Source organism: Lampetra planeri, chromosome 59 (genome assembly GCF_965212315.1).
Source record: "Lampetra planeri chromosome 59, kcLamPlan1.2.h2, whole genome shotgun sequence".
Taxonomy (NCBI): Eukaryota; Metazoa; Chordata; class Hyperoartia; order Petromyzontiformes; family Petromyzontidae; genus Lampetra; species Lampetra planeri.
This window is the reverse complement of record NC_136165.1, coordinates 3,139,474-3,161,457: the sequence shown is the minus strand read 5'-3', so window position 1 is coordinate 3,161,457 and position 21,984 is coordinate 3,139,474. Positions and strand designations below refer to the sequence as shown.

General features: G+C 48.9%; 1 protein-coding gene across 1 annotated transcript; it reads right to left on the bottom strand.

Moving 5' to 3' along the window:
- Positions 1-595: 595 nt before the first annotated feature.
- Positions 596-12,544, bottom strand: LOC144736235 (nicotinamide riboside kinase 2-like). Its single transcript, XM_078618859.1, has 8 exons — positions 12,287-12,544; positions 10,817-10,907; positions 8,963-9,011; positions 8,438-8,615; positions 6,787-6,858; positions 4,133-4,239; positions 2,246-2,341; positions 596-1,121 (listed from the first exon to the last, which is right to left on the bottom strand). Exons 1-7 carry the CDS (start codon positions 12,310-12,312, stop codon positions 2,256-2,258), a joined length of 609 nt encoding a protein of 202 aa, XP_078474985.1. The 5' UTR covers positions 12,313-12,544; the 3' UTR covers positions 596-1,121; positions 2,246-2,255.
- Positions 12,545-21,984: the final 9,440 nt, after the last annotated feature.

Genomic DNA, 21,984 nt, shown 5'->3' with positions numbered 1-21,984 from the left:
CAAAACGGATGCCACGCGACTTCCCTTTTGGCAGGAAGTGACGCCATAGAAGCGACATCACTTCCCGTGATGCCACATCTTCCACGCCTCTCTAAAATTTTGTTTCATTAATCTGAACAGAGAACTCATCCCTCGTGGTCACACGATGCAAACACTCGTCTCGTCTCCTTGCCCAAGCGAGTGCGGGGCATTGCATCTTGATCGGGGGATTCTGTGCCAGTGGTGACAATTCCACATTCCTATGGCAGAATTCAACCAGACTTGAGTGAAGTGTCTTCTTGGTTATTTCGGTAAAGTCACGTAGAAGGGAAATAATAAAACATAATAAAAGAATTCTCACGTTTCGGCCACAACGCAAGCAGCCGTCCTCAGGTAAGGAACAGGTCTGTCGGGACGGCTGCTTGCGTTGCGGCCGAAACGTCGTGAGAATTATTTTATTTTTATTATTTCCCTTCTACGTGACTTTACTGAAAGAACCAAGAAGATGAATCCCTACAGTCACGAAAGCTTTGAATCGAAATTGAGTGAAGTGGTTTCAGTGCAAAGTATAGTATACAGACCTAACTTAGGATCAGCAAAAACAAGAGTCGATAGCATTGATTGGATGACTTTAACTTTAAACATAACTTCCATCAACATTTATATACAAACATTTTCCACTTGTTCAAGCAGGGTGTGACTCATCTCTCTGTTGGCAGACCAGAGTGTCGTGGTAATTCCACATTCATATGGCAGGGACAAGTTTATCCACAGGACACCCTCAAGTGGTGTTTCGATGTTATCTCCCCTATTGGCATGATGGGTTTGTGACCCTCGATGAAAGATTTAACCTCACAACCTTCCTACTGTGCTAGCGGAGAATTTTAAACACAGCAACATGGGCCGATAAAAACAAAGCATTTACAACGTACATTACAGCGACAAATGTAAAATATATCAATAGTGTACGAACATAACTTAAAACAATAACTTTATCGTAAAGCTGGAGTTGATGTAAAAACACAAACTAAAAACACGGAAACAATGACAATAATGGCCGTATCGTGTTCAAATTAATATCATCTTCGGCAGGCTTGTTTTTGCCGGGGTTTTTGGGCCATCACTTTTTCGTACAAATCCACCTGTGAACAGAGAAGATAAACGTTGTGGCACCGAACAAGGATAAGACACCAATAAATCCGTTGTCTGTGTGCAGATTAATAATCGATCATTGAGCCCATTGGCCTAAAAAAAAAACATCGGTATCACCCAGGGTAGAGAAATTGGCAACAGTGATTTTCTCGACACATTTCATCTCCAAATGTAGGTATGTTATGTTGAACATCTTTCGCACCACACACAGCCGATCGTGCTAATCGGAGGTGACGCTGATGTATTCTGTTATGTTGAATTTATTTCGCACGGCACACAGCCGACCGTGCTAATCGGAGGCGACGCTGATGTATGTAGAACTTCTTTCGCACCGTACGTAGCCAAGCGTGCTAAATCGAGCGGCGTCAGCCCGGCACAGCTCGGCAGTAACACGCGATGAACAAGTTCGCGAGATGCGCGTCGGTGTACGTATGTTACGTTGAACTTCTTTCACACCGTACGTGGCCAACCCTGCTAAAAACGGAGGTGCAGAGGTGACGTGGCGATGTTGCTTCCTCAAGAGTGTGCGTGAGCTCGCATCACGCGCGGCGAACTTCTCGTTAACCCCCGGTTCTACTTAGGCCCCCCACACCCCCCCTCGCCGTGCCCCCCACACCCCTCGAGCCAGATTCACTGATAATGAGGCCAGCAACGGCATCATGGTTGGTCGGGGGCTCGGCGCAGCAAAACAGACAATGAAAATACTGAGGTTTTTTTCGGTAAAGTCATGTAGGTAAAAAATTAAATTAAAAGTTAATAATGGAAATAAAATAATACATCACTTGATGCAGTAATTTTAGCTGTGACAGTCCCACCTGATGACGGAGACTTGTGTTGCCTCCGAAACGTCGTGATTTTTTATTTTAGTTCCATTATTAACTTTTAATTTTATTTTTTACCTACGTGACTTTACCGAAAAAACCTAAGAGTATGAATCCTTGCAGTCACGAAAGCTTCAAATCTAGAAGACAATGAAAAAACCACTACGCGTACGGCTTGAATGTCGACGTCGGAAGGGAGGTATGAAAACACTACTCGCCTGCCCCGGAGACGATTCAAACGTCGTGTGTGTGCAGAGTCAGTCTTTGTTTGGTGAGCGCGCTGCACAATTTACCCACGGCGCCTCAAAGCAACGCGTTGAGTCTCTCTTGCACGGCGTTGAACACCTCCGTGAAGAGCGACTCGCGGGAGCTTTTGCCGTCCAAGTGAACTACAAAACACATTTTTTTTTAAGTCACAACGATGCAAGCAAATACATTTTAAAAATTAACCCGTAAAAACAAAGTTTTCACTATAAATCCTTTATATGCGTGGCATCGGTTTTATTTTGTTATTCATTTCTGTTTTTCTTGAGTAAGAGTTTCATTTTTATTACATTGGTATTTTAAATTAAATATGAAAAACAAATTTTTCCTAAAGTGGAAAATTTAGGAAAATTTTTTTCACGAAAATAAATTGTCACGCACAACAAGTCTGTGTGTGAAAATATCAACTCGATTGGATCACGGGAAGTGGGTTACAAAACGACCGAAAGATTTGCACGGTTGTAAGCGCGCAAGCAAGCAAACTTAATATAAAGGACTTAAAAATCACACCGCTGACGGGGGCAACTCTGGAAGTGACTCATCGATTTCGAATGATATTCCAAGGCTCGTGATGCACGGAAAAAATCGTGCGTGCGACGATTATTTTTGGTTTGTGCAAATGTCACCTCTGAGCAAATGGAGCAGGACAGGACAGACACGCAACGCAGTTGGACAAAATAAACAGGGCAAATGTGACGGACATTAATCAGCGCGGTTAACGTGGGATGCCAAGGTGTTTTTTTTTTATGTGGTTGCCTGCCATTTGGTATTTGGATGTCCTATCAGCCCTCTGCAAGGGAGAGGTTGCTCACCCTTACTCTAGATGCACACACCAACATCCCTTTATAGATGTACAGTCTGTTGGGACGAGAGCTGTTAGCAAGCGCCGAATGAAGGTCAGCACCACGCCGGCCACCTTAAGTCTTCCCCATGCCGGTGTTCACACCGCACCACGTACTTATGAAAGCCCGAATCGACGAACTTGGACTCGACTTTTGGCGTCATCTGGTTCAACACCATGTGAGACTAGGCTCTAAAGAAAGCTGTCTCGGATGTGGACCAATCAATTTCAAGGACAGTGCATACATTATCAGAGTTGTGTTTTTTGTTTGCATTCCGACTGCAGGTATTGTGGTCAATGCAAACATGACTCCTTGTAAAAAAATAAAAAGTGTCAGTTTTGTTGCCAAATAAAAGGGTAAAAAAACAATGATCATATTTTGCTACTGGCAAATGAGGTTCCAATGGTAACTTGGACTCGTACATCACAAAGTCCTTGCCTATGTGTATGCATGTTGAACTTCTTTCGCACCGTATGTACGCCAACCGTGCAAATCGGCATTGGTTCAAGCCAAGCCCAGAGGTCGCAAACGGGTTTTGATTCCTTACCCGTACCCGGCCGCACCAGGGTCGCAAACGGGTACCCGTACCCCTACCCGGCCGTACCCGTACCCTACCCATACCCGGCCGGGTAGGGTACGGGTATCGGGTACCTGATTGCGACCTCTGGGATGAAGCCATGTTGCGGGCGCGGGTGGGTTGATTCTAGGAACTTGAATTGTGAGAAGAGACAAGACGTTGGGAAACGAGTGACAAACAGTTACTCACCAGTGATTCACCGTCTACCCGTACCCGGCCGCACCAGGGTCGCGGCCGGGTACGGGTAGCCGGGTATCGGGTAAGGTACGGGTATCGGGTACCCGGTTGCGACCTCTGAGCCAGCCCGAATGCCGACGAGAAACTGAACGTCAAAACCAGTGCAGAGTGCCCAGGACAGGTTCAAATATTCGTCGCCGGTGACGGCTGTGAGCGGGAATCGAACGCGAGTTGCCGTGGTTTTGAACTTTGTAGCGTAGCGGCGCTAACCAGTCCAAGTGTACACGCACGCGTGCACTCAAACACACGAGCCCACGTACCAATATTGGCGTCCAGTACATTCATCTGAGCGCGGTTTTTCAGGTACATGGGCCACACGTGAGCGTCGAAGAGTCCCGGCGGGTCCGGAACAGTGTAGTTGCGAGTGCTGCACGCACACACACACACACGGGAATCGCACAATTGTGATTATACACAGCAATCAGCCTCCTACTGGCAGATTAATACCTCGTGCTTGATGTGTCCCGCGTTCTTACCAAGTTGAACTAAATTGACACTTGAAGCGTATTCTAGATTTGAAGCTTTTGTGACTGCCAAGGATTCATATTCTCAGGTTTTTTCGGTAAAGTCACGTAGGTAAAAAATTTATGAAAGTAAAATAAAAATAACCGAACCTCACAAAAATAATATTCAGGGCCTACCTTGGCTCCTCCCACCCTCAACCAGTATATATACAAGGACTGTTTTCTTGGAATTTCTCACTTGATACAGCAATCGTGCTGTGACGGTTCCACCTGAAGACGAAAGCTTGTGTTGCCTCCGAAACGTCGTGATTTTTATTTTATTTTTATTAATTTTTTACCTACGTGACTTTACCGAAAAAACCTAAGAATATACTTGAAACGTATTTTTACCTTTTGGAAATGGGCATATTAAGCATGCGCTTCGGATTAAAAGGTGTTTTCATCCATTTGAGATCTTTCCCATTTCGCACCGATGTCAAACATATTCGTGCCAGCAACACTGTGGCACGTCACTCAACGCTACGCGACGCCACTTTTGGCGAGAAAAGCTCAGAAGTGACATCATTGGTGCGACGTCGCTTCCGGCGTTTGGGTTAAGCCGAAACGAAACAAAACTCCAGACCACCGCACCCTCGCCACTCTCCCACCTTGCACTGAAGCTCACGGCAGAGGTCGCAAACGGGTTTTGATTCCTTATCCGTACCCGTACCCGGCCGCACCAGGGTCGCAAACGGGTACCCGTACCCGGCTGTACCTGTACCCTACCCGTACCCGGCCGGGTACAGGTATCGGGTACCTGATTGCGACCTCTGGGATGAAGCCATGTTGCAGGCGTGGGTGGGTTGATTCTAGGAACTTGAATTGTGAGAAGAGACAAGACGTTGGGAAACGAGTGACAAACAGTTACTCACCAGTAACTCACGGCGTACCCGTACCCGGCCGCACTAGGGTCGCAAACAGGTACCCGTACCCGGCTGGGTACGGGTAGCCGGGTATCGGGTAGGGTACGGGTATCGGGTACCCGGTTGCGACCTCTGGCTCACGGTAGAATCCCACACAGCGGCAGCAGCGTCACTCACAATCTGCTTGGGACACCGAGCTCTTAAAACTGCCACAGCCTCACGTCGGTTCTCTGCTGTCGCGCCCTCAGTGTGGAGCCCTCTACCCCTTTGCACATCGGCAACGTTAAATGTACCGCTACTTTCAAGAGCCATCTAAAGGCCTCTAACTTTGTTGGGTCAGGCTTTCGAGCAGCCCTGAGCTTGGCTCCGTGCCTCCGAGTTGTTGACTTGGTCTAAGAAATCAGGCGCATTATGAATGCCATTATTATAATTGGAAATGTAAAATCGTGGCCCAATTTTTTTTTATTGGGGGAGGGTAGGAAACACATCCCTAATGGATATCTGAAACGGATCCAAACCAAGGTTGTATGACACAATGTCTGCGAGCCTCTCAGGGGGACCTTCATAAAAAGATCTCACTAGAACTGAGACTGTTACAACAAAATAATCAGACAATTCGCCTCATTCCCATCTGTACCTTCATATAAAAAATGTTTTACACATCGGCCACTCAGCCGTCTGGGAGCGCATAATCACAGCAGAATTGAAAGTTTGGGGGGGGCAGATGTGAAAATATGAACATAGTTCAATAGTTTTTTCTCGCTTCATGCGCGTTGTTAGTGCCATTTCGCGCTGTATGTGCGGCTAACCTATTTCTACCCAAAACGGCAAGCGATTTTAATTAGCTCCTATGCGGCTACGCAGTCCGTCACGGGACGTTGATTGCGTGTTACCGTACGCACTGCTCCTGCAGGCAGTTGTCTCTTGCAAGCTCGCTTCGTGCGCCAATTTTTCTTTGGAACTCGTCCACCACACAAAGCGTGGGAAACCCTGTGCACTCTGCCCGGCACAGCCCCACTGGAGCATCCAACTCCTATTGTGCGTGTGGTGGTCACGAATCGCAAGCCCTGTGCAGGCAACGAACCTAATTAGTTTCCGAGATCTGACGAGATCCCACGTGCAATTCCGGGCGATGCGGTCAACAGGCGGATCACGTAAAGTCAACGTGGCGTGCATTGTGAGGCCAGGCTCATTTCCACATTCGCGTGGCGGCGGGGGCGAGTCTACCCGTAGGACGACTGTTGACTCCTGAGAGGGAATGATTCACCCACGCCTACGCCCCCGACACGCCAATCAGGATTTTGACCTCTCAATCTTCTGTTTGTACTTTGCTCACTGAGCCACTTGGCCAGATAAGTCGGCTAAGCAGTCTGTAATTCAATTGGTAGAACAGATTTAGCCGTCCACATTGTAGAATTAATAAAGCAGGCTGTGTGTGGCTATATAATTGATCAAGGAAATGAGCTGTCTGAGACGACATTGCATTCATAAACTAGATAAGCAGCCCGTGTGCGAGGTGATCATAGAATTGGTAGACTGGACAATCACCTGCGACGCAATTTACACTCTTGGTAAGGAATGCTGATGAAGAACTTCTGGTCAAGGAGATCCATAAGAGGCCTGTGAACGACACAAGAGGGAGACACACTGAAGCACGTCTCTTACAGAGTTTCACCATCACCAGTCTTGGCTTCAGGTGTTACCTACATTTCCCGATTACAACCACAGCGCTCTCCTGCCACGTTCTATTCCAAACCCGCGAATTCATTACCCCATTCTTTTCCATCCGGTTACGCACGTCCCACTCATCACAAACCTTTTTTCCTAAGACGTCGACAAAACTTTCCTACCACGGTCTATTAAGAAGATTCGAAGTTCCTAACCTAAGGCGTCTTTGGTTCCCCAGTGCTGATGCTTACACCAAGTTGTTATTTCATATTTTTAGGTTTTTTCCGGTAAAGTCACGTAGGTATAAAATTAATAAAAGTTAAATAAAAAATAAAATAAAAATCACGACGTTTCGGAGGCAACACAAGCTTCCGTCTTCAGGTGGAACCGTCACAGCACGATAGCTGTATCAAGTGAGAGAAATACCAAGAAAACAGTCCTTGTATATATACTGGTTGAGGGTGGGAGGAGCCAAGGTAGGCCCTGAATATTATTTTTGTGAGGTTCGGTGCGGCTGAAGCACGCTGTTAGGAATGAGCCTTTGTTGTGTAAACTAGGTGCAGATGATTTAAAGGTGCGTGTAAAAGGGACTGAGCCTTTTTGTTGTGTAGAGGTGATGCGGCTGAAATCGCTGCCAGGAAATGAGTCTTTGTTGTGTAGAATGGTTGACTGGGCCTATTGTTATGTAGAGGTGGTGCGGCTGAAATCGCTGCCAGGAAATGAGCCTCCATATTTCATGCCGAGTCGGACCTACTGTGACCCATATCAAACAGAGAGCCCGATAAGCAACTGGAAGCTCATAGGTCCAGGATTTTTGCCGCAGAGATTGGCCACGAGCGGGATTCAAACTCTGGGTCGCCGGATTCATAGCGCAGTGCGACTCGACAAAACAATCACACGACACTCGTGCAGACAAAGACCCCCCGTATAGCCTGAACAGACTGTTGGAGCAAGTGCCGTTAGCAAGCACACGAGAGGGCGGGTGGCCAGCACCACACCCAACCACCTTTTGTGTCCACAGTGGCGATTCTTATACACGCATTTGAGGCCGAGTTGACCTAGGGGAGTCCCAGGACAGATTAAGATTATTCGTCACTGGTGTTGGCCATGAGCGGGAATCGAACTCGGGTGGCCGGATTCGTAGCCCAGCGCGCTAACCGCTGCACCACCGCTCCCCTACATACAAAGATCCCCCGTGTAGCCTTAACAGACTGTAGGGGCAAGTGCTGTTAGCGAGCACCTATGAAGGCCAGAACGGCACACGAGGGGGTGGGTGGCCAGCACCACGCCCGACCGCCTTTGTCTCCCCAGTGGCGATGTTTACACACCACACAAGGTACTCATTTCAGGCTGAGTCGACCTAGGGGAGGCTCAGGACCGGTTCAGATAATCGTCACTGGTGTTGGCCGTGAGCGGGAATCGAACCCGGGTCGCTAGGTTCATAGCGCAGCGCGCTAACCGCTGCACCACCGCTCCCCTACATACACACACACACAGACACACGCGCAGATTCCCCGAGCTCCCCACTCACGGGTAGGTGTAGAGTAGGAAGCCCTCGACGATGAGGATGTGCAGGCGGGAGTCTGTGTCCTTGTCCTCAATCTCAGTCCCCGTGGCCTCCACGCCGTGCGACAGCGCAAACTTGTGTGGGTTCTCCACCCAGGCACGCACCGTCGCCACCATCGCCTCCATGTCCAGGGCCTCCAGGGCTGTGTATGCCCAGTGAAAAGGTGGCGGGGGAAGGGGGGGGGGGTCAGGGAGGCGAGGAGGATGAGGGAAAGGATGGATTAAGGAAGTTAAGGGGGGGGGGGGTTGATGAGAGGAAAGAGGAGGGAGATGTAAGGGGGAGGAGATGAAAGAACGGCAGATGAGTTGGAGATGGATGTGAAGGAGGGCACGCGAGGGAGAAGAGGGGAGAGGGAGATGAGGGGGAGGGAGAAATTAGGGGGAGGGGACCAACAGGGCATAATATTAGAGGTCTTAAAGGCTCTTCAATTGATTGTCATTGGCGAATTGATACACGCCTTTTGAGCTGTGCAAATATGCAAGCACTCACTGTCGTACTGCTTGAATCCATCCGCACCAATGGCAATCTGGTCCTGGGGCTGCAGAGAGACACACCCATCAGACGCATACAACACGAGGTGGGGATATATATTTAGCGTCTACATGCGACCGCATCTCCAGACACTGTCGCGAAACAGTGAGGATATTTATTGTCGTCATAGACAAAGATAAAAAGAATGATTCTAGATTTGAAGCTTTCGTGACTGCAAGGATTCATATTCTTAGGTTTTTTTCGGTAAAGTCACGTACGTAAAAAAACTAATTTAAATTAATAAAAGTACAGCTATCGTGCTGTGACGATTCCACCTGAAGATGGAATCTTGTGTTGCCTCCGAAACGTCGTGATTTTATTTTATTTTACTTTCATTAATTTTTTTTTACTACGTAACTTTACCGAAAAAACCTAAGAATGTAAAAATAATGGTCTTGGGCATGGGACTTAACAAAGAGGGTCGGGTGGCGAGTCGACAACATGGATGGCTGGGCACAGAAGTGGCTTCACAGATGATGGGAGTAGCAGAGCAGACCCACAGAGACGGACAATAATACGTACAGACGGATGCCAAAGAAAGGTGACGGATAAACAGGTACAGTAAAACCTTGGATTGCGAGAATAATTCGTTCCGGAAACGTGTTTGTAATCCACAGCACTCGTATATCAGTTGTGATCACGTGACGCTCGGCAGACAAAGCGTGTACACGTGCTACTCGTATTGCAAGACCCCTCGCTCGTTTATCAAATTAATATTTAGTTTAAAATTTTGCTCGTCTTGCAAAACACTCGCAGACCAAGTTACTCGCAATCCAAGGTTTTACTGTACGCAAAAAAAGGCTTCGTCGTATCGAGGAAAGAGTGATGTTACTCGACAAGACAGACACGGTATAGAGACGTCAAACGGCGATGTTTAAATTTCACAAATCTGAGTGATCAGAGGACTGGAGATCAGCACAGCTGGCTGATACAGATGGGGTCATCCCCATGTCTCACGTCCCTGTTTCAGTTCCATATTTCTGACAACCCCATGGGCTCATATCCATCTCCGTCGTCTCTCGTCCCCCGTGTCTCTCTTTCGTCCCCCGTGATGTCTCTCTCTTCCCCGTGTCTCTCTCGTCCCCCGTGTCTCTCTCTTGTCCCCGTGATGTCTCTCTCGTCCCCGTGTCTCTCTCTTTCTCCCCGTGTCTCTCTCTTTCTCCCCGTGTCTCTCTCTTGTCCCCGTGATGTCTCTCTCGTCCCCGTGTCTCTCTCTTTCGTCCCCGTGTCTCTCTCTTTCTCCCCGTGTCTCTCTCTTTCTCCCCGTGTCTCTCTCTTTCTCCCCGTGATGTCTCTCTCGTCCCCGTGTCTCTCTCTTTCTCCCCGTGTCTCTCTCTTTCTCCCCGTGTCACTCTCTTTCTCCCCGTGTCTCTCTTTCTCCCCGTGTCTCTCTCTTGTCCCCGTGATGTCTCTCTCGTCCCCGTGTCTCTCTCTTTCTCCCCGTGTCTCTCTCTTTCTCCCCGTGTCTCTCTCTTGTCCCCGTGATGTCTCTCTCGTCCCCGTCTCTCTCTTTCTCCCCGTGTCTCTCTCTTTCTCCCCGTGTCTCTCTCTTGTCCCCGTGATGTCTCTCTCGTCCCCGTGTCTCTCTATCTCCCCCCTGTCTCTCTCTCGTCCCCGTGATGTCTCTCTCGTCCCCGTGTCTCTCTCTCTCCCCCGTGTCTCTCTCTCCCCCGTGTCTCTTCTCTCGTCCCCGTGTCTCTCTCTCTCGTCCCCGTGTCTCTCTCTCGCCCCATGTCTCTCTCTCTCGTCCCCCGTATGTCTCCCTCGTCCGTATCGCCCTCTCGTCCCCATCTCGCCCCTCTCGTAACCCACCTTAAAGAAGTCATCCTGGTGGACAACGCAACAGTTGGACAACACCTTCATCAGGTGATTCGTGAGCGTCGTCTTACCCCCGTTAGTCACTCTGTCGACAGGGGGAACAAAGTAGCACAATACAAATTATTTTATATAGCATCTGAAAGCATTTTGAAGACATTTCACAGATTCAACGATAACAGCAAACCGGCAATGCATCTTTGAAGTATTAAAACAGATAAGAAGACTAGATTTGAAGCTTTCGTGACTGCAAGGATTCATACTCTTAGGTGTTTTCGGTAAAGTCACGTAGGTATAAAATAAATAATAAAATTACTATAGTTTTTTCTATTTTATTTCTATTATTATTTGTAATAAAGTAATTTATATTTATATTATTTTTACCTACGTGACTTTACCGAAAAAACCTAAGAGTAGATAATAAGACGTAAATAAAAACCTCTCTCCATTCCCCCCCCCGCCCCCCTTGTTTTAATCATTATTCGATCAAAACGTATTTTATCGAATCTAGAACGTTTACATTTTCCTCAAGAAACACTTAGTTTGGTCAAAATAAACACGTTTTATTTAAACACAAAAGAAACAAGATCTATTTCACTCGGATAGATATTTAATCAAAAGTGAAATTATTTGATCAAACTGTCTCGTCAAAAATTGACAGATTTTAGCAAAAAATAACCACTCGCTATATTCGTATAATATAACGAATATATATCAAACTTATTTGATAAATAAGCCGAATTACCGTCAACCGAAAGTGAATTACAACATCCATTTAAGCGATATAATCACAACGTACGCATTCGCCCTTTAACGCTATTTTAACACAGACACAACTACGAAGGTAAACTTTGTATAAGAGTATCGCTGAAACTAAGTATTATGTCGGGTTTTCCCTCAGCAATGTTGGTTTCAAGTGTCAAAACTTGTACAGTGACACGCTTTGCTTGGCGCCAATTTGAGATAACAATTTCAAATTTGGCGGCAAAATGTCGCAATATCGATTTTGGCGGCGCGTTAATATTACGGACTTGCCAACGTTCAATAACATGTTTGGACACTGTTGCTGTTAAAACTATTCCGCGCTACGCCTATTTGCTTACAATTTGAGGTAAAATATCGCTAAATTATAATCACTTTCTCGTTCGTATCGATTCGATTATCTCGACATCGATTACTTCCAGCGCGATAACGCAGGCGACCTTAGAGGAATCGATTCTTATCTCGATTACACCACTAACCGATTCCTCACATTGCGGGTGAGCCGAGTCGATTCCTGTATCGAAACACTTAAACGCGCTAATGGAATCGCCGGAAAGCCAACTGTAATGCATAACCGCGCTTTGTGTTAACTTAAATTGTACGAGTTATTACAATTAACAAGCGGACTTTGACAACCTGCTAACACTTCACAATACGTCGCAAGGTTAACCTGAGACGACGAAATTGAAGGGCGCGCTCACTTACCCGCCAATAGCAATGATGAACTTCATGATGAGAATGTATGAAACTTTCGATTTAAAGTTAATAATTTACAAAACACTTAACACAACAATTTAAAAAAAAAACGCAAACAGTCACTGCTTACGTTTAAAGCAAAGGCTACCTACTACTTTCACTCATAGCTGTAAGTTTAAAGTATACACTTTATATACTTGGCTATAATTAAGGACTTCTAAGAGCCACAAAACCGCCTTAAACCTGACGCAACTGCACAATGTCAGGGGAGGGTCCCCTATTTATACCGGCGGCGTGACGTCACCCCGCTGGGCGTGGCTATGACGTAGAAGCCCCGCCCCCTTCCTCAGGCACGTGCGTCGGATATAAATAGACCGCGTGGCAAAATCATTAATGTACTGCTGGGACCCTATGGAGGGGGGGGTATTCACACGTGCTAGGATGCCCTTTTGAGAGCCACCTGAGGTGTCTGGGTTATGGGTTGCGCGTGGTGGGCGTGTGAGGAATGGGGGCGGCGGGGGGGGGGGGTGTTTGGGGTTAGGCGGAGAAGATAGATCGGTTCTGATCGGAAATAGATGTTCCGTGTCTGGTTTGGCTGGTGTGGTTAGGGTTAGAGCTAGTGGCTGGTTGGCTGGTGTGGTTAGGGTTAGGGCTAGTGGCTGGTGTGGTTAGGGTTAGGGCTAGTGGCTGGTGTGGTTAGGGTTAGGGCTAGTGGCTGGTGTGGTTAGGGTTAGAGCTAGTGGCTGGTTGGCTGGTGTGGTTAGGGTTAGGGCTAGTGGCTGGTGTGGTTAGGGTTAGACCTAGTGGCTGGTTGGCTGGTGTGGTTAGGGTTAGGGCTAGTGGCAGGTGTGGTTAGGGTTAGGGCTAGTGGCTGGTTGGCTGGTGTGGTTAGGGTTAGGGCTAGTGGCTGGTGTGGTTAGAGTTAGGGCTAGTGGCTGGTGTGGTTAGGGTTAGGGCTAGTGGCTGGTGTGGTTAGGGTTAGAGCTAGTGGCTGGTTGGCTGGTGTGGTTAGGGTTAGGGCTAGTGGCTGGTGTGGTTAGGGTTAGGGCTAGTGGCTGGTGTGATTAGGGTTAGGGCTAGTGGCTGGTGTGGTTAGGGTTAGAGCTAGTGGCTGGTTGGCTGGTGTGGTTAGGGTTAGGGCTAGTGTGGTTAGGGTTAGACCTAGTGGCTGGTTGGCTGGTGTGGTTAGGGTTAGGGCTAGTGGCAGGTGTGGTTAGGGTTAGGGCTAGTGGCTGGTGTGGTTAGGGTTAGGGCTAGTGGCTGGTGTGGTTAGGGTTAGAGCTAGTGGCTGGTTGGCTGGTGTGGTTAGGGTTAGGGTGAGTGGCTGGTGTGGTTAGGGTTAGGGCAGTGGCTGGGTGGCTGGTGTGGTTAGGGTTAGGGCTAGTGGCTAGTGTGGTTAGGGTTAGGGCTAGTGGCTGGTGTGGTTAGGGTTAGGGCAGTGACTGAGTGGCTGGTGTGGTTAGGGTGAGTGTCTGAGTGGCTAGTGTGGTTAGGGTTAGTGCCAGAGTCTGGTTTGGCTGGTGTGGTTGTGGTTAGGACAGTGTCTGGTGGCCGGTGTGGTTAGGGTCAGGGCCAGTGTTTGGTTGGCTGGTGTGGTTAGGGTCAGGGCCAGTGTTTCGTTGGCTGGTGTGGTTGTGGTTTCTCTCAGCGTCTGGTTTGCCTGGTGTCTGATTTCTGACGCACCCTGACTGGACATCGGTGACAAAGAACTTCAAAGGTCATCAAATTCTTCCAAGATAAATAAAGATTCTGCTTCTGCTTGGCTGGTAATGGTTAGGGTCTGGGCTTGAAGCAAGTGGTTGGTTGGTGTGGTGAGTGCCAGAGAGACAAGGTTAGGGTCGTACGTACACGCACCTTGAACTTCTTTCGCGCCGTACGTAGCCTAACCGTGTGCTAATCGCAGGGTCTAGATGGGACTTGAGCATGGCATTTAACATCAGCCCCGACCAAAAAAAGCACCACGCAAAATTCCTCGCTGTCAATGAACAATCCACCCTCTTCCCTCCTGCTCCAACCGGCTGTGTGATGATGGATTGTCGGAGGAGCGTTGGAAAAGTTCCCGAATCGGTGGCCAACTCTGGCTTGAGGTCGGAGGTCAAAACGATAAATGGGTTGCGAAAAACAAAAGCCGCTTCATCATTTCATCGGCCGCCTAAATACCGAGTGGAAACTTCGACACGCAGTCGTAATCGTAGGGCTTTCGCGGCCGAATATTATCCACAGTAGGTTTTCTTTTTGGGGGTTTTGATCGCCTAAATATAAAGGCGCCGTTCAACCCGCCAACACCCCGACACAGCTAAATTAGTAAAGGGTTTTGTCGCGTCACGCACAACATGCCAATCCGTTACTCGCACAGCACTAACCGGTTGTGTGTCGCAGAGTAAATCCGCGACGACATTTACAATTCTAGTACTACGGAGACCTCGCCGGTAAAGTGCAGCTCTGGCAGAAAGCTGGTCAACAAAAAAAAAACATTTTTTTATGGCCTGGACTTTTGCAGCTGTTTTAGACTAAGTTCAGGGTGCTGATTCTAAATCTGATCTCAGATTTGCTCTATCACATCTCATTTTTATGCTATCGGCATACCCCATTTTCATTGATTTTACCCGAAATGAACTCAGTCACTTATGATTGCAAGTTGTTGCGAGTCAGTGACTGCTTTAGTGTTAAATATGGTGCTGTATTTTTAGGATAGTGTGTTTATAATATCATTTTATGTAGATATCCACATTTATTTAATATTTTTCTTCTGCAGTTTTTATTGAAAATGCAATATTTGATATCTCAAAAACCTGATGTGATAGACAAAAACTGATGCCAGATTTGGAATCAGCACCCCAAAATTACCTTAAACCCGTTGGAATACCTTATACCAAAAAAAGTGTGTTGACCAGTGTAATGAAGAAGTCTGTGGAGATTGCAAGGCACCTACCAAGGCCAGCACGCCAACACCACGCCCGGCCGCCTTTGTCTCCACCAGTGGCGATGTTAACACATCTCATCAGGAACTCAATTGAGGCTGAGCCGACCTAGGGGAGGCCCAAGGGCCGGTTCAAATAATCGCTCCACTACCGCATTGGAGACCACCACCGGGACAGCCACCACGCATCCTGCACAGATAGCAACGCTGTGAGCAGTTGGACAAAATCCATGGTTGTAGTGTACGTCTATGTCACCCTCACCAACCCCTCCCCCCCTAATATCTTCACCAACCCGCAACGGCCTGGCTGGTGAAGTTACGATCCGAAATCCAAATGGCAGGCACACGGTGTGTGGGGTGCAGGCACTCACTCATCCAGCAGTGCATTGACGGGAACAAGGGGTGTTCGCACGCGCTGTTTATAGAACGGGCCTTGTTACCATTCTGTCGATGTCTCGACGGCGTCGTCACGCCGCTCGTTGGCACCACGTGGCACGATTTACGTTGACGAAACTCGAGGAGGTCATTGGTACGAGCAGTGCCGGATTATCGTAGTGGCACAAGTAGCTACATATGTAATAGTAGCAGCTACTACATATGTAGTAGTAGCTGCTACATATGTAGTAGTAGCTACATATGTAGTACTACATAAGTAGCTACTACTACATATGTAGCTACTGCTACTACATATGTAGTAGCTACTACTACTACATATGTAGCTACTACTACATATATAGTAGCTACTACTACTACATATGTAGCTACTACTACATATATAGTAGCTACTACTACTACATATGTAGCTACTACTACATATGTAGTAGCTACTACTACTACATATGTAGCTGCTACTACATATATAGTAGCTACTACTACTACATATGTAGCTGCTACTACATATATAGTAGCTACTACTACTACATATATAGTAGCTACTACTACTACATATGTAGTACTATTACTACTACTACATATGTAGTAGCTACTACTACTACATATGTAGTAGCTACTACATATGTAGTAGCTACTACATATGTAGCTGCTACTACATATATAGTAGCTACTACTACTACATATGTAGCTGCTACTACATATGTAGTAGCTACTACTACCCACCCACTCACCCACCCACCCGTGTTGCGACCCGTCTCGGTTTGACCCAGTCGGTAGGAATTTGCATCTCTGTGTGTCGGGTGGCAGCAAGAATTAATTTGTACCGAGATCTGCGATCCGCTATGTACGCAAGTTGAACTTCTTTCGCACCGTACGTAGCCAACCGTCGGAGGTGCAGTGTTGAGTCTATGGGTAGTGTTGAGTCTATGGGCAGTGTTGAGTCTATGGGTAGTGTTGAGTCTATGGGTAGTGCTGAGTCTATGGGTAGTGTTGAGTCTATGGGTAGTGTTGAGTCTATGGGCAGTGTTGAGTCTATGGGCAGTGTTGAGTCTATGGGCAGTGTTGAGTCTATGGGTAGTGCTGAGTCTATGGGTAGTGTTGAGTCTATGGGCAGTGTTGAGTCTATGGGCAGTGTTGAGTCTATGGGTAGTGCTGAGTCTATGGGTAGTGTTGAGACTATGGGTAGTGCTGAGTCTATGGGTAGTGTTGAGTCTATGGGCAGTGTTGAGTCTATGGGCAGTGTTGAGTCTATGGGTAGTGTTGAGTCTATGGGTAGTGTTGAGTCTATGGGCAGTGTTGAGTCTATGGGCAGTGTTGAGTCTATGGGTAGTGCTGAGTCTATGGGTAGTGTTGAGTCTATGGGCAGTGTTGAGTCTATGGGCAGTGTTGAGTCTATGTGCAGTGTTGAGTCTATGGGTAGTGCTGAGTCTATGGGTAGTGTTGAGACTATGGGTAGTGCTGAGTCTATGGGTAGTGTTGAGTCTATGGGTAGTGTTGAGTCTATGGGTAGTGTTGAGTCTATGGGTAGTGTTGAGTCTATGGGTAGTGTTGAGTCTATGGGCAGTGTTGAGTCTATGGGTAGTGTTGAGTCTATGTGCAGTGTTGAGACTATGGGTAGTACTGAGTCTATGGGTAGTGCTGAGTCTATGGGTAGTGTTGAGACTATGGGCAGTGTTGAGTCTATGTGCAGTGCTGAGTCTATGGGTAGTGTTGAGACAATGTGCAGTATGTACGTTGAACTTCTTTCGCACCGTACGTAGCCCTACCGTGCTAATCGGAGGTGCAGTGTTGAAGTTTATTGCAGGAAACCGCACAGTTTGATAGACCTACTGCGGACTGAGACATTACGGCCTGCCTTGATGTGTGGGAGATATAGCGAACCAGGCAATGCGAAGTGCCGTGTTGAAACCATTTTCTTCCGAGATTTGTTCACATTTTCTTTCAGCGTTCCTACCCGAGCCATTTTCAGTTCGGGGCCGTCCATAAATGACGTCACGCGATTTTGGACGATTTTTGACCCCCCCCCTCGTCACACGGCGTCACAAAGCTCTGCCCCCCCCCCCCCCCAAAACAACATTTCCATTTTGAAAATAAAACATGCTTCAAATCGCTTTAAACTATTGTCATTGTAGTGCGTATTTAATGTGGCTCTGCACTCTGATGTTGTAGGAGAAAACATTTATTAAAAAGTCTATTTAATTAAGTAGAACGTGTTGTCTTTATTTTATTAAAGTTGCGCATTTTGATGTGACGTCACATTTCTCAAACCGCCCCCGCCTCGTCACACATCGTCACAAATGTCTGACCCCCCCCCCTTAGGTGCGTGACGTCATTTATGGACGGCCCCTAAATACACAGAACGAGGTCACCTCGAGAACACGAACAACGAAACACTCGTGATCATAATACAACTACGAAGTCAATTGCACAACTTGGTTAATCCACTGCTGGATGAAGGCCCTCCCCACGCCACGTCAACAATGGTGGTGGTGGGAGCGATTGACCATACTTCACACGCTGTTGTCGGTAAATAGAAAAAGAAAAAAAAATGCAATAAAAGAAAAATTATAAATATTCTTGGTTCTTTCGGTAAAGTCACGTAGAAGGGAAAAAAAGAAAAAAAATGCTTTAAATAAAAAAAGAATAACATTTTTATTGTAAATAATAAAAGAAAAAAATGAATAAAAATACATTTAAAATAATAAAATTAAAATTTTAAATAATAAAATATTTTTTTTTCATAAACATAAATTTTAAATAATAAAAACAAAAAACCCACGACGCTTCGATCGCAACACAAGCGGTCTTCATCAGGCGGAGAGAACAAAAAAAAAATTTTCCCCACGCTGTTCAAATCAATGCGAGGCTTAAAGTAAAATGGATTGTAAAGTAAAATGAAAATGGACAACAGCAGCAACAACAACAACAGCAGCCGTCGCCAATAGCCACTAAGTGGTGCCACCAACCACCACGTGACCTGCGAAAACCCCGAGGGTTGTCCACTGATGCCAAGTGAATGGGAGGAGATGATGGCACACAGACAGGTCCCGGGCACAAAGACAAAGATTCCCACCACCGTGTAGGCTTAACAGACTGTGGGGGCAAGTGCTGTCAGCGAGTAGCACCTATGAAGGCTACCGGCACACGAGGGGGTGGGTGGCCAGCACCACGTCCGGCCGCCTTTGTCTCCCCAGTGGTGTTGTTTTTTACACACCGCACCAGGTACTCATTTGAGGCCGAGTCGACCTAGGGGAGGCCCAGGACCGGTTGAGATAATCGTCACTGGGTGTTGGCCATGAGGAGGAATCGAACTCGGGTCGCCGGGTTCGCAGCGCAGCGCTAACCGCTGCACTACTGCGTACAACAAACGCGGTGACGTCACCACGACGCTTGTGCCAGGCTAGGTGCACGTTGAGGCCACGTGAAGTGTCGAACGCCCGCTGGAAGGTCACGGGGCAGACCCAGGTGCCACGGGTCGACTGACTGAGATGAGTGGCTGATGCACCACCTGTGCCCCCTACTGTGCCAAACCACGTCTAAGATATCTACTGCGTACACACACGCACTCACACACACGCGTGTGCACACACACACGTACACACACGCACTCACACACTCACACGCGTGCACACACACACACGTACACACGCGTGCACACACACACACACACACGTGCGCACACATACATACACACGTGCGCACACACACACGCGCTCACACACACACGCGCTCACACACGCGTGCACACACACACACGCGCACACACACACGCGCTCACACACACGCGCTCACACACACACGCGCTCACACACACGCGTGCACACACACGCGTGCACACACACACGCGCACTCACACGCGCGCGCGCACACACACACACAAGTCCGCACACACACGCGCAAGTGCGCACACACATACACACACACAAGCGCACACGCACACACGCATGAATGAACGGTTACGAGATTAGGGGACACACACACACACAAATGCGAGCCGGCCAAATTTGCACCGCGTGTGCTCCGCGCGCCGTGGGGCATCCGAATGAAAACTCGCGGCACGCGCGCGCCAGCCGCTCGCTCCGCCAACTGCGTTGGGCACCGGTCGACTGCGTTGATAGCAGAGGTCGCAATCGGGTACCCGATAGCCGTACCCTACCCGATACCCGTACCCTACCCGATACCCGTATCCTACCCTATACCCGGCTACCCGTACCCTACCCGATAGCCGTACCCTACCCGATACCCGGCTACCCGTACCCTACCCGATACCCGTACCCAACCCGATAGCCGTACCCTACCCGATACCCGTACCCTACCCGATACCCGTACCCTACCCGATAGCCGTACCCTACCCGATACCCGGCTACCCGTACCCTACCCGATACCCGTACCCAACCCGATAGCCGTACCCTACCCGATACCCGTACCCTACCCGATACCCGGCTACCCGTACCCGATACCCGGCTACCCGTACCCTACCCGATACCCGTACCCTACCCGATACCCTTACCCTACCCGATAGCCGTACCCTACCCGATACCCGTACCCTACCCGATACCCGTACCCTACCCGGCTACCCGTACCTTACCCGATACCCGTACCCTACCCGATACCCGGCTACCCGATACCCGTACCCTACCCGATACCCGTACCCTACCCGATACCCGGCTACCCGTACCCTACCCGATACCCGTACCCTACCCGATAGCCGTACCCTACCCGATACCCGTACCCTACCCGATACCCGGCTACCCGATACCCGTACCCTACCCGATAGCCGTACCCTACCCGATACCCGTACCCTACCCGATACCCGGCTACCCGATACCCGTACCCTACCCGATACCCGTACCCTACCCGATACCCGTACCCTACCCGATACCCGGCTACCCGTACCCTACCCGATACCCGTACCCTACCCGATACCCGTACCCTACCCGATACCCGGCTACCCATACCCTACCCGATACCCGTACCCTACCCGATACCCGTACCCTACCCGATACCCGGCTACCCGATACCCGTACCCTACCCGATACCCGTACCCCACCCGATACCCGTACCCTACCCGATACCCGTACCCTACCCGATACCCGTACCCTACCCGATAGCCGTACCCTACCCGATACCCGTACCCTACCCGATAGCCATACCCTACCCGATACCCGTACCCTATCCGATACCCGTACCCTACCCGATACCAGTACCTTACCCGATACCCTACCCGATACCCGTACCCTATCCGATACCCGTACCCGTACCCTACCCGGCTACCCGATACCCGTACCCTATACCGTACCCGATACCCGTACCCTACCCGATACCCGTACCCTACCCGATACCCGTACCCTACCCGATACCCGTACCCTACCCGATACCCGGCTAACCCGTACCCGGCCGGGTACCCGTTTGCGACCCTGGTGCGGCCGGGTACGGGTAAGGAATCAAAACCCGTTTGCGACCTCTGGTTGATAGCCGTCACGTGAGGCGGTCGTCACAGGAGTCACGGGGGAGGGAAGAGACTGCATGACACGACACGATCCAGCCCCCACGCCACCGCCACCCACGGGGCTAATAGCCCACGTGGTTCGATTTTACACTCCCGTTCAGTTTGTGCTAAAAACAAAAAAATGATCGCGAATAGCCGAAGCGCTGGGGGGGTGGGAGGAGGGAGGTCCCGAGGTTTGCGCGAAACGAGTGTCACGTGAGAAAATGCCGAATGCGTTCTTGCGTCTTTCGTATCGACACGGGCGCACGCACGGAGCCAACGCTCTGAACACGCGAGCGCACACGCTCGGAGCGTTGATAAACACGAGCGCGCACCCACGCTGGTGAGATGCGCCCGGTATGCAGGAAGTCGTGGGTTCAATCCCGACGCCTGCTGTATATTTGGAGTTAGCGTCTCTATAATACTGGTAGGAACCCACTGGTTCCACCAGCCCACAGGGGATTATTGTGTCCGTCCGTCGTGCAGGGAGGGGCTGGGTGGGGAGGGGCTGGTCACTCTGTGGTGCCCTTATAAAACTCAACGTTTAACCTACTCACGCCGGCTTGTGCCCGCCCTCAGTCGGGCATATTTGCGGAATACACCACGCCTCCGTTGACCCTGGCCATTGACCGAGCAACCCAACGTTCCTACCAGCTCCCTCCGCAGGAATGTGTTTATCATCACGGTGGCTAGGAGATGTTAACTACCTCGCCTGTGTACAGGAAGTCGTGGGTTCAATCCCGACGCCTGCTATATATTTGGAGTTTGCGTGCCTCTCTCCCCATGGTTGTGTGGTTTTTTTTTTCTACGGGTCCTCCAGTTTTTCCTTCCACATTAAGAAAAATGCCTTTCGAGTATTTGGCAGAAAACGTTCCTTCGGAGTGGGCAGGTAGGAACTTGGTTGGA